This window comes from Loxodonta africana, chromosome 23 (assembly GCF_030014295.1).
Source record: "Loxodonta africana isolate mLoxAfr1 chromosome 23, mLoxAfr1.hap2, whole genome shotgun sequence".
NCBI lineage: Eukaryota > Metazoa > Chordata > Mammalia > Proboscidea > Elephantidae > Loxodonta > Loxodonta africana.
The window spans coordinates 18,751,681-18,765,084 of record NC_087364.1 but is presented as its reverse complement, the minus strand read 5'-3'; the positions used below and the strand labels follow the sequence as shown (position 1 = coordinate 18,765,084).

The window sequence follows — 13,404 nt, the reverse complement described above, 5'->3', positions numbered from 1 at the left end:
GGAAAGAGTCTCTTTAACAAATGATGCTGGCAAAACTGGGTATCCACTTGCAGAAAAATGAAATAGGCTCCATACCACACACAATACACAAAAACAAACTCAAAATGGATCAAAGACCTAAATGTTAAACCTAAAAAGGTTCCTGGGAGATAACATAAGGACAAAGCTAGGGGTCCTAACTTATGGCATGAATACACTATCAAACGCAACTAAAAATGCACGAACAACAGAAGATAAAATAAATGAGACCTCCTAAAAATTAAATACTTATGCTCATCAAAAGACTTTACCAAAAGAGTAAAAAGAGAACCTACAGAGTGGGAAAAAAATTTTGGCAATGACATATCTGACAAGGGTCTAATCTCTAAAATCTAGAGAAAACTTCAACAATTCAACAACAAAAAGACAAACAATCCAATCAAAAAAACATGGGCCAGATGGACGGAGCCAAGATGGCAGAATAGACAGACACTTCCGTTGAGCCCTCTTTACAACAAAGACCTGAAAAAACAAGTGAAACAAGTATATTTGTGACAAGCTGGGAGCCCTGAGCATCAAAGGCAAGCTTAGACAACGAACTGAGGGGCAGGGGGAGGAAGAGACCGTTCAGAAGCAGAGAGGAGTTGCTGGACCTGAATCGCCGGGAGCCCTCAGGCACCATTCCTGGAGCAGCAGCGGCGGCGGAGGTGGTGGGCTGCTCCTAGCGTTGGGCCGCAGTTTCCTCAGGGAGAAGCAGCAGCCACACAGCCCACTCACACCTCCGGAACCTGAGGAGAAGGGCAGCTCTCGGCAAAAACCTAAGTACTTGCGTATATTTTACCGCACTCCCCCACCCCCAAGCCGGCTTAGGCGGCTGAATCCCTGGGCCTGAGATGGACCCTGGGGAGCACCTGGAGCCATCCTCCCGGCCTTTGGGAAGGAAAAAATTTGGAATTGGAGGGAAAAGATAATTTGCTAGCTCCATCAACTGGGGGCGCTCAGGACAGAAGCGGCTCCTGCCCAGGCATAAACTGTCAGTGGACCTTGAGCACCTCTCCCTTCTGCATGGACCTGTGTGGGCCTATATCGGGAGAATAGGCCCTTGTTGGCAAACTCCAACCATTTCAGCTGTGCGGTGGAGAGGTGGGTGTTTGGCGTTTGACATTGCTTTGCCTCTTAAACAAGGTCCTCCCTGGCCCAAAACAGGGACCTAAGGACTGGTAGCTCCACTCAGGTCACCCAGCCACCCATGACAGGGGTCCAGGGAGAACTGGTACCTCCCAGTCCTTACAACAAAAACTTTGGGTGCCCATGTCCCTCTGCAGAACTCACCCACCAAAACACTCTAGGGAACAGAGACACGTTTTCCTCAGAGACACTTGGGGGTCGGTTTTCAGCCCCCTGCCTTGTTCAGAGCGTGACCTCCTGGTGCAATCAGATACCAGTATATATGCCAATCACCCCTGCCCCTCTAAGACTGTAGGACAGAGCCTGTACCACACACTTGATATCAGCTACCTGGAAATCTGAGCTGAATTCCTACAAGAAAACTGAATGGACTCCTAGACTGATATACCTGTTAACAGCTCTAGCCAGCTGGGGACAGGTCACCAGAGCTCCAAAGGTGAAAATAATCAAGCTAGCTCACTCAAGCAACGCACAGGGGTATACCAAAACAAAACAAAGTAAGCAGCTATGACACAGTAAGCAAGCATAAACTAATACAATAGCTTATAGATGGCTCAGAGACAACAGTCAATATCAAGTCACATAAAGAAACAGACCATGAGCAGTTCAACAGGCTCTCAAAACAAAGAATCCAGGGATCGTCTAGATGAAAGTGCATTCCTGGAATTACCAGATGCAGAATACAAAAGTTTAATATACAGAACCCTTCAAGACATCAGGAAGGAAATGAGGCAATACGCCAAACAAGCCAACGAACACAGATAAAGCAACTGAAGAAATTAGAAGGATTATTCAGGAACATAATGAAAAGTTTAATAAGCTAGAAAAATCCATAGACAGCAATCAGAAATTCAGAAGATTAACAATACAATTACAGAATTAGATAATAGAAAGTGAGAGGAGCAGAATTGAGCAAGTAGAAGCTAGAATTTCTGAACTCAAAGATAAATCACTTGGTACTAATATATTTGAAGAAAAATCAGATAAAAGAATTAAAAAAAATGAAGAAACCTTAAGAATCATGTGGGACTCTATCAAGAGAAATAACCTACGAGTGATTGGAGTACCAGAACAGGGAGGGGTAACAGAAAATACAGAGAAAATGTTGAAGATTTGTTGGCAGAAAACTTACTTCCCTGATATTGTGAAAGATGAGAAGATATCTATTCAAGGTGCTCATCGAACTCCACATAAGGTAGATGTTAAAAGAAAGTCACCAAGACATATTATAATCAAGCTTGCCAAAACCAAAGATGAAGAGACAATTATAAGAGCAGCGAGGGATAAAAGAAAAGTCACCTACAAGGGAGAGCCAATAAGAATAAGCTCCGACTACTTGGTAGAAACCATGCAGGCAAAAAGGCAGCGGGATGACATATTTAAAACATTGAAGGAAAAAAATTGCCTGCCAAGAATCATATATCCATCAAAACTGTCTCTTAAATCTGAAGGTGAAATTAAGACATTTCCAGATAAACACAAGTTGAGGGAATTTGTAACAACCAAACCAAAACTACAAGAAATACTAAAGGGAGTTCTTTGGTTAGAAAATCAATAATATCAGGTATCAACCCAAGACTAGAACACTGGGCAGAGCAACCAGAAGTCAATCAAGACAGGGAAATCCAAAAAAACAAAGCAAGATTAAAAAGAAACAAAAAGCCCAACACAGGGCAACAGTGATGTTATTATATAAAAGAAGACAACATTAAAATAATAAAGAGGGACTAAGAAATGTAATCATACATCTTCCATATGGAGAGGAAGATACAGTGATACAAAGAAATAAAAGTTAGATTTAAATTTAGAAAAATAGGGGTAAATAATAAGGTAACCACAAAGGAGACAAACTATCCTACTCATCAAAATAAAATACAAGGGAAAAATACAGACTCAGCAGAAACAAAATCAACAGCAACAAATATGAGGAAAGGACAACACAAAGAAAATCTACTTAGCACATAAAATCAAGTGGGAAAAAGAAACTGTCAACACACAAAAAAAGACAAATGATAGCACTAAATTCATACCTATCCATAATTACTCTGAATGTAAATGGACTAAATGCACCAATAAAGAGACAGAGAGTGGCAGAATGCATTAAAAAACAAGATCCATCTGTATGCTGCCTACAAGAAACACACCTTAGACTTAGAGACACGAACAAACTAAAACTCAAAGGATGGAAAAAATATATCAAGCAAACAACAATCAAAAAAGAGCAGGAGTGGCAATATTAATTTCTGACAAAATAGTCTTTAAAGTTAAATCCATCAGAAAAGATAAGGAAGGACACTGTATGATGATTAAAGGGACAATATGCCAAGAATATATAACCATATTAAATATTTATGGACCCAGTGACAGGGCTGCAAGATACATAAAACAAACTCTATCAGCATTGAAAAGTGAGATAGACAACTCCACAATAATAGTAGGAGACTTCAACACACCACTTTCGCTGAAGGACTGGACACCCAGAAAGAAGCTCAATAAAGATATGGAAGATCTAAATGCCACAATCAACCAACTTGACCTTGTAGACATATACAGAACGCTCCATGCAACAGCAACCAACCATACTTTCTTTTCTAGTGCACATGGAACATTCTCTAGAAGAGACCACATATTAGGTCATAAAGCAAGCCTTAAGAGAATCCAAAACACTGAAATATTACAAAGCATCTTCTCTGATCATAAGGCCATAAAAGTGGAAATCAGTAACAGGAAAAGTGGGGAAAAGAAATCAAACACTTGGAAACTGAACAATACCCTGCTCAAAAAAGACTGGATGATAGAAGACATTAAGGATGGAATAAAGAAATTCAGAGAATCCAATGAGAATGAAAACACTTCCTATCAGAATCTTTGGGACACAGCAAAAGTGGTGCTCAAAGGCCAATTTATATCAATAGACGCACCCATCCAAAAAGAAGAAAGGGCCAAAATCAAAGAATTATCCCTACAACTTGAACAAATAGAAAGAGAGGAACAAAAGAAACCCACAGGCACCAGAAGAAAACAAATACTAAAAATTAGAGCTGAACTAAACGAAATAGAAAACAGAAAAATAATTGAAAGAATTAACAAGACCAAAAGCTGGTTTTTTGAAAAAATCAACAAAATTGATAAACCACTGGCCAAACTGACAAAAGGAAAACCAGAGAGGAAGCAAATAACCCGAATAAGAAAAGAGAGGGGCAATATTACAACAGACCCAACTGAAATTAAAAGAATCAGATTACTATGAAAAACTATACTCAAACAAATTTGAAGACCTAGAAGAAATGGGTGAATTCCTAGAAACACACTACCTAAATAGACCCATAACAAAAGAAGAGATTGAAAAGGTAGTCAGAAGACTCCCAACAAAAACAAAGCCTGGTCCGGATGGCTTCACTGCAGAGTTCTACCAAACTTTCAGAGAAGAGTTAACACCACTACTACTAAAGGTATTTCAGAGCATAGAAAAGGACGGAATACTACCAAATTCATTCTATGAAGCCACCATATCCCTGATACCAAAACCAGGTAAAGACACCACAAGAAAGGAAAATTATAGACCTATATCCCTCATGAATGTAGATGCAAAAATCCTCAACAAAATTCTAGCCAAGAGAATTCAACACCATATCAAAAAAATAATTCACCATGACCAAGTGGGATTCATACAAGGTATGCAGGGATGGTTCAACATTAGAAAAACTATTAATGTAATCCACCACATAAATGAAATGAAAGACAAGGGTCTCATGATTTTATCAATTGATGCAGAAAAGGCATTTGTCAAAGTTCAACACTCATTCATGATAAAAACTCTCAGCAAAATAGGAATAGAAGGAAAATTTCTCAACATAATAGGGCATTTATACAAAGCCAACAGCCAACATTGCCTTAAATGGAGAGAGCCTGAAAACATTCCCATTGAGATCGGGAACCCCTTATCACCACTCTTATTCAACATTGTGCTGGAAGTCCTAGCCAGAGCAGTTAGGCTAGATAAAGAAATAAATGGCATCCAGATTGGCAAGAAAGAAGTCAAAGTATCTATTTGCAGATGACATGATCTTATACACAGAAAACCCTAAGGAATCCTCCAGAAAACTACTGAAACTAATGGAAGAGTTCAGCAGAGTATCGGGATACAAGATAAACATACAAAAATCAGTTGGACTCCTCTACACCAACAAAAAGAACATCGAAGAGGAAATCACCAAATCAATGCCATTTACAGTAGCCCCCAAGAAGATAAAATACTTAGGAATAAATCGTACCAGAAATGTGAAAGACTTATACAAAGAAAACTACAGTACACTTCTGCAAGAAACCAAAAGAGACTTACATAAGTGGAAGAACATACCTTGCTCGTGGATAGGAAGACTTAACATTATAAAAATGTCTGTTCTACCAAAAGCAATCTATACATTTAATGCAATTCTGATCCAAATCCCAAGGACATTCTTTAATGAGATGGAGAAACAAATCACCAACTTCATATGGAAGGGAAAGAGGCCCCGGATAAATAAGGCATTATTGCAAAAGAACAAAGTGGGAGGCCTTACTTTACCTGATTTTAGAACCTATTATACCGCCATAGTAGTCAAAACAGCCTGGTACTGGTACAACAACAGATGCATGGACCAATGGAACAGAATGGAGAATCCAGACATAAATCCATCCACGTATGAACAGTTGATATTTGACAAAGGCCCCAAAACAGTTAAATGGGGAACAGACAGTCTTTTTAACAAATGGTGTTGGCATAACTGGATATCCATCTGCAAAAAAATGAAACAAGACCCATATACCTCACTCCATGCACAAAAACTAACTCAAAATGGATCAAAGACCTAATTATAAAATCTAAAACGATAAAGATCATGGAAGAAAAAATAGGGACAACGTTAGGAGCCCTAATACATGACATAAACAGTATACAAAATATTAAGAATGTAGAAGAAAAAGTAAATAACTGGGAGCTCCTAAAAATCAAACACCTATGCTCATCCAAAGACTTCACCAAAAGAGTAAAAAGACTACCTACAGACTGGGAAAAAGCTTTTAGCTATGACATTTCTGATCACGGCCTTATCTCTAAAATCTACATCATACTGCAAAAAGACAAATAATCCAATTAAAAAATGGGCAAAAGATATGAATAGACACTTCATTAAAGACATTCAGGTAGCTAACATATATGAGGAAATGTTCACGATCATTAGCCATTAGAGAAATGCAGATCTCTCACAAAAAGACCATACTTAATGGTCTGAGACTAGAGGAATCCCGGCGGTCATGGTCCCCAAACCTTCTGTTGGCCCAGGACAGGAACCATTCCCGAAGACAACTCATCAGACATGAAAGGGACTGGACAGTGGGTAGGAGAGAGATGCTGATGAAGAGTGAGCTAATTATATCAAGTGCTCACTTGAGACTGTGTTGGCATCTCCTGTCTGGAGGGGGGATGGGAGGATAGAGAGAGTTGGAAGCTGGCAAAATTGTCACAAAAGGAGAGACTGGAAGGGCTGACTCATTAGGGGGAGGGCAAATGGGAGTACGGAGTAAGGTGCATATAAACTTATATGTGACAGTCTGACTTGATTTGTAAATGTTCACTTGAAGCTCAATAAAAGTTAATAAAAAAAAAAAAAGACCAGATTACTTGAGTGATACAGACTGGAGGAACCCCTGAGACTGTCACCTTAGGACATCCTTTTAATCTGGAACTGAAGCAACTCCCGGAGGTCACCTTTCAGCCACGTAATAGATTGGCCTATAAAATAAACACTAGCACCCATGAGGAATGTGATCCTTAGAACAACCAACTACACGAGACAAAATGGGCAACACTTGCCCGGAAGCACAGATGAGAAGGCAGGGAAGGGCAGGGAAACTGGATGGATGGAAACAGGGAAGGCAAGGGGGAGACAGGAGGAGTGCGGGTACATTGTGGGGATAGCAACCAGTGTCACAGAACACTGTGTGTGTGGATTGTTCAACGGAAAATTAATTTGCTGTGCAAGCTTTCACCTGTTGCTATTGTTAGGAGCCATTGAGTCAGTTCTGATTCACAGCGACCCTACGTACAACAGAATTAAACAGTGTCCAGTCATGTGCCATCCTTACAGTTGCTGTTATGTTAGAGCCCACTGTTGCAGCCACTGTGTCAATCCGTCTCATTAAGGGGCTTTCTCTTTTTCACTGACAAACTACTTTACCAACCATGATGTCTTTCTCCAGGGGCTGGTCCCTCCTGATAAAAAAAAAAAAAATTTTTTTTTTTTTTTTTTTTTTGATAACATGCCCAAAATGTGTAAGACAAAGTCTCACCATCATTGCTTCTAAGGAGCATTCTGGCTGTACTTCCTCCAAAACAGATTTGTTTGTCCTTCTGGCAGTCCATAGTATATTCAATATTCTTTGCCAACACCACAATTCAAAGGCGTCAATTCTTCAGTCTTCCTTATTCATTGTCCTGCTTTTGCATGCATATGAAGTAACTGAAAACAGTATGACTTAGGTCAGGTTCACTTCAGTGCTCAAGGTGATATCTTTGCTTTTCAACACTTTATAGAGGTCTTTTGCAGCAGATTTGCCCCGTGTAATATGTCATTTGATTTCTTGACCGCTGCTTCCACACACACACACACACACACACACACACACAGATTTATATCAAGGAAACGGCTCACTCACCTTTTAGAGAGGTTGTAACGTTCCAAGTCCTTGAGGCAAGAAAGAGGCTTCTCTTGACTGACATAGCCGCAGGGGTGGTGAACCCAAGATCAGCAGGGCCGAGGAGCAGGGCCATTGCTTACAGGCTGTGAAGGTCAATGAATCTCAAGATTGGCGGCCAGGACTAAGGTGCTAGCTCAGGTCCCAAGAACTGGAGGTCAGATAAACAGGAGCCAGCTGCAGGATCCAGAACAAACAAAAGCCCCAGCAAAGACAGCAGGAAGGATTAGGTGGCAGAGGGCGGAGAGATGAAGGCTGAGGGGGCCGTGAGCCACCACAGGCCCTGCACCCGCCGGTACCACTCACTGCAGATTCCATCGTGGGGATGATCACATACCAAATCTCAACAGGGAAGTGGTCACAACATTATACGACTGCCAAAACACTGAGAATGATGGCCCAGCCAAGTTGATACACAATCTCAACCATCAGAGAGAGAGAGCTGCCATCAAGTCAACTCAACTTATGGCAACCGTATGTACAACAGAACAAAATATTGTGTAGTCCTGTATAATCCCCTTGGTTCAGTCCATCATTGAGGCTACTGGGCCAATCCATTTCATTGAGGGTGTTATTCGCCCTCATAGGCCTTCTATTTCACCAAACATGACGTCCTCCTCTAGAGACTGATCCCTCCTGATGATGTGCCCAAAGTGAGCAAATCAGACAATGTTCTCTTGTGAACGTTTTCAGAAGTAGATCGCCAAGCCTTTCTTCCTAGTCTGTCTTAGCCTGGAAGCTCTGTTGAAACTTGTCCATCATTGGTGGCCCTGCCGGTATTTGAAATACTGGTGGCATAGCTTCCAGAATCACACCAACATGCAAGGCACCACCGCACGACAGGCTGACAGACAGGTAGTGGTGAACTCAGGAGTGAGGAAAAGGAATTGGACGGTTTTGAGGCTGTGCAGTACACGCTATGGACGATTCTATTGAGTCGTCCAGCCTCATGGAAAGAGAAGTTCACTTCTTTTGTGAAAATATTCATTTCCATTAAAAAAAAACAAAACCAAACCCATTGCCGTCGAGTTGATTCCAACTCATAGCAACCCTATAGGACAGAGTAGAACTGCCCCATGGTTTCCAAGGAGCACCTGGTAGATTCAAACTGCCGACCTTTTGGTTAGCAGCCGTAGTGCTTAGCCACTACACCACCAGGGTTTCCTCATTTACATTAGATCTGGTCTATCTAACTTCTCTTGAACGGTGCTGGATACAAGGAACACGTTTTTCCTCTTTTAACTCCCTATATTTGGACTTCATAGAGACCATGACTATCCTTCTGTTAATACTTTCTTCAGACAATCAGGTTGCATTTCAGGAGATTAGATTATAGCTTATGTTTTTGGTTTCTGTCGAGTATACTCTCCAATCAGCCTGAGTGTTTCTAGTCTCCTAAGGTCGCACATACATGTCTGTCCTAGGATGGGACACCTCGGGAGATGGCTAAGCTCATTCATGCTATATTTTGATTCTGGGCACCTCAGTCCTGTCCCCAGATATATTCACTGCATCTCAAATAGAGCTTTTGCTCAACTGAGAAGCCATCTGCTAGTCCTTCAACTGTGTTAAACAACACCATCTGTGCCCTCCTCAAATGAAATGTATAAAATCATGGAATGCCGAACACCTTGTTTAACTTCATAGACCATCTTATCTACTCTCAAGAACAATATTATACAATTTGTTGGGTACAGAAAGTGCTAATGTGTTTGAGGTTATTTCATACTATACATAATTCTTGCTTTTGGATTTATAATCTGTTACATATAAAACCCAGCTATGTAGAATCTCAAGGAGCCCTCGTGGTGCAGTGGTTTAAGTGCTTGGTTGCTAACCAAAAGGTTCGCGGTTTGAACCCACCAGCGCTCCACGGGGGAGAAATATATGGCAGTCTGCTTCCTTAAAGATTACAGCCTTGGAAACCCTATGGAGCAGTCTTACGCTGTTCTATAGGGTTGCTATGAGTCAGAATCGACTTGGTGGCAATGGGTTTGGTTTTTGGTTTCATGTAGAATCTCAGTAATTTCAAGCCCATGAGTGGCTATTGCAGAACATTGTTCGGCTTGCTTGCTGTGGACAGTCATCAGGAGGGTCAATCGCTGGAAGAGGACATCGTGTTTGGTGAAGTAGAGGGTCAGCGAGGGCGAGGGAGGCCCTCAGTGAGATGGACTGGCACAGTAGTTGAAATGACGGGCTCCAGCATGTTGGTGATTTTGAGGTTCTTACATAAGGTCAGTTAGTCAAATGTTTGTCTTAGCATGTAGTAGGTGTTTGACCTTTCTATGCATATAAAGCACTTAAGAAGTGATTCCAAACCATGCAATGTTTTCACAGGCGTCACAAAGCAGTGAGTGCACTCGCCATTATGAACTAATGTATTTAACTCAAAGTTTTAAGAATGGCAGTCCATTCTTAAGTATGAGTTGTCTGTAAATTGGACATTCGTAGCCCTGGGGACAGCCTGTACCCTTCTCAACGCAGTGGGAAGGATGAACTAGAGCACTGTGAGACTAGCCAGGAGCAGCACTGTGAGACTAGCCAGGAGCTGCACTGTGGGACTAGCCAGGAGCTGCACTGTGGGACTAGCCAGGAGCTGCACTGTGGGACTAGCCAGGAGCAGCACTGTGGGACTAGCCAGGAGCAGCACTGTGGGACTAGCCAGGAGCTGCACTGTGGGACTAGCCAGGAGCAGCACTGTGGGACTAGCCAGCAGCAGCACTGTGGGACTAGGCAGGAGCAGCACTGTGGGACTAGGCAGGAGCAGCACTGTGGGACTAGCCAGGAGCAGCACTGTGGGACTAGCCAGGAGCAGCACTGTGGGACTAGCTAGGAACAGAACTCCTTGCTAGGGGTTATGCAATGTGGCTGTCCTCCTCCTGAAATATGGAGTGAATGCTGGTGTTATAACATTGTTACTTTACATAATGATGAGCTGTGTACTCAGTTTTAGAATTTCTTTAGAAACAATTTTATTTATAATTTTGTATTTTTTCTCCAATCACCCCTGTGTTACTACAGAAATATCATCATGTCTTTCATTAATGAAACATACTAGGAAAAGTGAAAAATAAATGTCTCTAAAGTGCTTTTAAAAACTCCATTTCTATAAAACAAAGCATTATTCAAGTATAGGTAAGATTCTTTTATAGATTTTTCAAATGTCTATTGTTGTTTTCCTATCAGTGATGCATCATCATTTCCATTAGTTACACTCTCAAAATCTCTGAGAGGTCAGTAACCCATTTTGAAGATACAGAAACTGAGGTAAAGAGTCCTCCTTTGACTCTATGTGAGACTGGATTATGTAAGAGATTATTGCTTTTGACCTCATCAAGTTTTCAAATCCCTCCTTATATCTTTAAATTTCCGTTTCTTTTTTAAGTCCAGAAGTGGACAGTATTTTGAGATTTGGTCTTCTGTGTACTGAATAGGAGCCCTTCTGGCGCAGTGGTTAAGCGTGCGGCTGCTAACCAAAAGGTCACAGATTTGATCCCACCAGCTGCTTCAAGGGAGAAAGATTTGGCAGTCTGCTTCCATAAAGATTACAGACTTGGGGAGTTCTACTCTGTCCTACAGGGCAGTTCTACTCTGTCCTATGCAGTTGCTATGAGTCCTGATCGACTCGACAGCAGGTTTGGTTTGGTTTTACCTATTGGATATACTCAAACCAAACAACCAAACCTACTGCCATTGAGTCGATTCTGACTCAGCAACTGCATAGTACAGAGCAGAACTGCCCTGTAGAGCTTCCAGGGCAAGGCTGTAATCTTTATGGAAGCAGACTGCTGCATCTTTCTCTCCTGGAGTGGCTGCTGGGTTTGAACTGCCAACCTTTTGCTTAGCAGCTGAGTGCTTTAACCACTGTGCCACAAGGGCTCCTTATTGGATATACATGACCATGATATTCACAAAGTGCTCCCAGTGCATGGTACCATGACAAGCAAAGGCTAGGAGCTTTTCTCGGACTGTTGCGATTAGAAGAGAGGACATGTGTATTAATGAGGCATTGAGTATGGAGTTAGTTTACATTCTCCAGAAGTCACAGCATTCAGTTTTTTTTTTTTTTTATCACTGTTAATCATCTGTCTGAAGTGTCTTCCCCAGGTTCTTCTTGTACAAGAAGTGTATAGCTCCCCTCATTCCAGTTGGTGCACTTGATAATACTATAAAAGCAAAAAAGACATTTCAAAATTGACATTAAGGCAATGCATAAGTCATCTATCGTCCATCTTTTCCTCGGTTCCACAGCTTTTAGGAGCTCTGATGGCACAGTGGTTAAGTACTTGGCTGCTAACTGAAAGGTCAGTGGTTTGAACCCACCAGGCTCCATGGGAGAAAGATGTGGCAGTGAGCTTCTGTAAAGATCACAATCTTGGAAACCCTATGGGGCAGTTCCTACTCGATCTTACAGGGTTGCTGTGAGTCAGAATCAACTCAACGGCAATGGATTTAGTTTTTATTTTTTGGTTTGCCATAATTTAACCATTTTCCTATTGGACATCTTAGTCATTTTTAATTCTTTTGCCAAAATAAGCTTCTTTATATACACATTTTTTGATGGCATTCCTGATTATTTCGTTGGATAGTCTTCTCAAGGGAATAGTTGGATCAAACACTATGAACATTTTTAAAAAAGGTTCTGATACATGTTCATGAATTGTTTTCCAAAAATGATAGTGCTGAATAACTACTACCACCAGTGTGTAAAACTGACACCCGGCATGTGCTCACTAGCCTACATGTATTATTAATTCTGCCAATTCAGTCGGTGAGTAGCCTCTTTTAAAAAAGATACCTAATAAGCATAACTTTTCATCAACACTACAGAGAAACTGTAAACACTATAGTACTGTGTCTTACACAGAACTAAGGATCAGAATTCAATTGAGAAATGAGTATTGAGCTCCTACTACGAATAAAACATAGATTCAGCCCTTTAAGTAAGAGTTTTGTCTTGGTAGAATGCTTAAGGAATCCCTGGATGCTTGGCTGCTAACTGAAAGGTTGGACGTTTGAGCCCACCCAGAGGTACCTTAGAAGAAAGGCCTGGCCATCTACGTCCAAAAAATCAGCCACTGAAAACCCTGTGGACCACACAGTTCTACTCTGACACACAAGGGTCGTCAGGAGTTCACGTCGACTCCACAGCAACTGGTTTGGTTTTGGTTTAGGATGCCTGAAGCGCGTGCTCATAGGTCACCCGTGGTCCTGGCACCGTCTTCTTCCTTACTCACAGCCCCACCCCACACTGCTCACACAGGTCACCCGTGGTCCTGGCACCGTCTTCTCCCTTACTCACAGCCACACCCCACGCTGCTCACACAGGTCACCCACGGTCCTGGCACTGTCTTCTCCCTTACTCACAGCCACACCCCACACTGCTCAGGGGGACGGCGAGAATTCCTGACTGCTTGTTGACCATTTTTTTACTGATTTCCACCACTGTGGCGCTCAACATGGACAAGCCCAGGAGAGACGGGGCAGTGAGCTTTTAGCTCC

General features: G+C 41.7%; 1 protein-coding gene across 2 annotated transcripts in view; it reads right to left on the bottom strand.

Annotated features, from left to right (window-relative positions):
- SLC46A3 (solute carrier family 46 member 3) overlaps positions 1-13,404 on the bottom strand; it is a 75,434-nt gene that overhangs the window by 21,072 nt on the left and 40,958 nt on the right. For both annotated transcript variants that reach the window (XM_023553155.2, XM_003413956.4), the window contains exons 6-7: positions 7,864-12,068; positions 7,498-7,667 (exon numbers count right to left, since the gene is read on the bottom strand). In XM_023553155.2, coding sequence (XP_023408923.1) covers positions 11,984-12,068 — 85 coding nt within the window. In that variant the 3' untranslated portion in view covers positions 7,498-7,667; positions 7,864-11,983. The remainder of the gene's footprint in view (positions 1-7,497; positions 7,668-7,863; positions 12,069-13,404) is intronic.